Source organism: Mus caroli, chromosome 2, assembly GCF_900094665.2.
Source record: "Mus caroli chromosome 2, CAROLI_EIJ_v1.1, whole genome shotgun sequence".
Classification (NCBI taxonomy): Eukaryota; Metazoa; Chordata; class Mammalia; order Rodentia; family Muridae; genus Mus; species Mus caroli.
The window spans coordinates 81497782-81499463 of record NC_034571.1 but is presented as its reverse complement, the minus strand read 5'-3'; the positions used below and the strand labels follow the sequence as shown (position 1 = coordinate 81499463).

At 36.0% G+C, this 1682-nt stretch overlaps 1 protein-coding gene across 1 annotated transcript; it reads right to left on the bottom strand.

Annotated features, from left to right (window-relative positions):
• Positions 1–379: 379 nt before the first annotated feature.
• On the bottom strand, positions 380–1360 carry LOC110289957 (olfactory receptor 10AG1-like). Its single transcript, XM_021156388.1, has one exon. The coding sequence runs from the start codon at positions 1358–1360 to the stop codon at positions 380–382; it is 981 nt and encodes a 326-aa protein (XP_021012047.1).
• Between the last annotated feature and the right edge of the window lie 322 nt (positions 1361–1682).

Sequence of the window (1682 nt, the reverse complement as noted above, 5' to 3'; positions counted from 1 at the left end):
CATATTGTCATATCAAAGCTGGAGGAAGCAACTCAGTAGTTGTACATCAAGTATCCCAAAGTTTCCCAAAAGCAGGCAGAAGAATCAGAAGAAAAATAACATGAAGAACATAAGCAAAAATATTTTATAAGGACATTTTGGCACCAGGAAAGTACAAACATTTCTTATTGACTTAAAAACTTTTTTTGATCAGTACAAACCAAGGAGAAACACTGATGTTTAAATACAAAACAATGTTAATGAGCTTGCAGTTATGTTTGAAGAATAGAGTCTATTATGAAAACAATATAGTATCAATTTATTTACTCATTTAAGAGATGAAATTGTGTTCTAATTAAATGTTCAAAAACATTATATATTTTAACTGGCTTTAATTGACTCAAAATGCTAACAATCTGGTAAATAATTTTTTCAGTGCCCCTGTGACATCCTTATTTCTCAGGCTGTATATCAAGGGATTGACCATTGGAGTCAAAATGGTGTAAAACAGAGAGAGAAGTTTGTCTGTCCCCTCATACTTATTGGACTTAGGTTTTAAATAGGTGATACTAGCTGATCCATAGAATAAAAACACAACTATGAGGTGGGAAGAGCAGGTAGAAAAGGCTTTTGTCCTTCCTGTGTTTGATGGCAACTTCAAGATAGTTGAGATGATCCTGCTGTAAGATGCAAGTATTAACATGAATGGAATAGTGACAATCAATACAGCAAAAATAAAGACCACAAGTTCATTCACAAAGATGTTCCCACATGCCAATTTGAGTAGTGGAGGTATGTCACAGAAGAAATGGTTAATTTGGTTAGATTCACAGAAGGGCAGAGACAAAATCTGATATGTCTGCCCCACCTGAATGGGAACACCAATGACCCAGGAACCAATTACTAATTGGGTACACACCTTGGAACTCATGACTACAGGATAGAGCAGAGGGTTGCAGATGGCCACATAGCGGTCATAGGACATCACAGCCAGGAGGAAGCATTCAGTAGCCCCCAGTATCAGGAATAGACACATTTGTGTAGCACAGGCAAGAAAGGAAATATTTCCTTTCAGTGTGAAGAGATCCATAAGCATTCTAGGAAGAGTGACAGAAACATAACAAATTTCTAGGAAAGAAAAGTTGCTGATGAAAAAGTACATGGGGGTTTGCAGAGTGGGTTCAACCCTTGTGATTAGAATGATGAGGCCATTTCCCAGAAGGATAGTCATGTAGATGAAGAGGAAGATTCCAAAGAGAAACCAGTGCAATTGGGGAATATCAGAAAATCCCAAGAGAACAAATTCTATAGGTACAGTAAGATTTGTGTCTGTGATTTTAAATTTGTTTGCTCTTTGTAGGTTCACATGTTTGGATTGCATTTTCTTCTCAAGCCAAATTGGGATTGTGTTTCAGTCTTTACAACTTCTAAGGGTTCTTTATGAATCGTGAAGGATTTTATTCTGTGTGATGACTCTGGAACTAGAAGTAGTGAGTTTTGATGAATAAAAATTGAAATAGTTTTATACCTAAAGTCTTCCAAATGAGTTAACCATGTTAGATATATATCCTAGTTATATCAATTAAATTCATATAACTGTATATTTTATTCACTTGCCATATCAGAAGCATAATCCATGTGGACTTGATCTTGCTGTTCCGCTATGATGCTATTTCTTCAACCCCTTGTCTCTGTCTATATCC

Bases quoted from the DNA above. Each gene is read 5' to 3' on its own strand.
- LOC110289957 (XM_021156388.1), bottom strand. From the start codon at position 1,360: ATGCAATCCAAACATGTGAACCTACAAAGAGCAAACAAATTTAAAATC.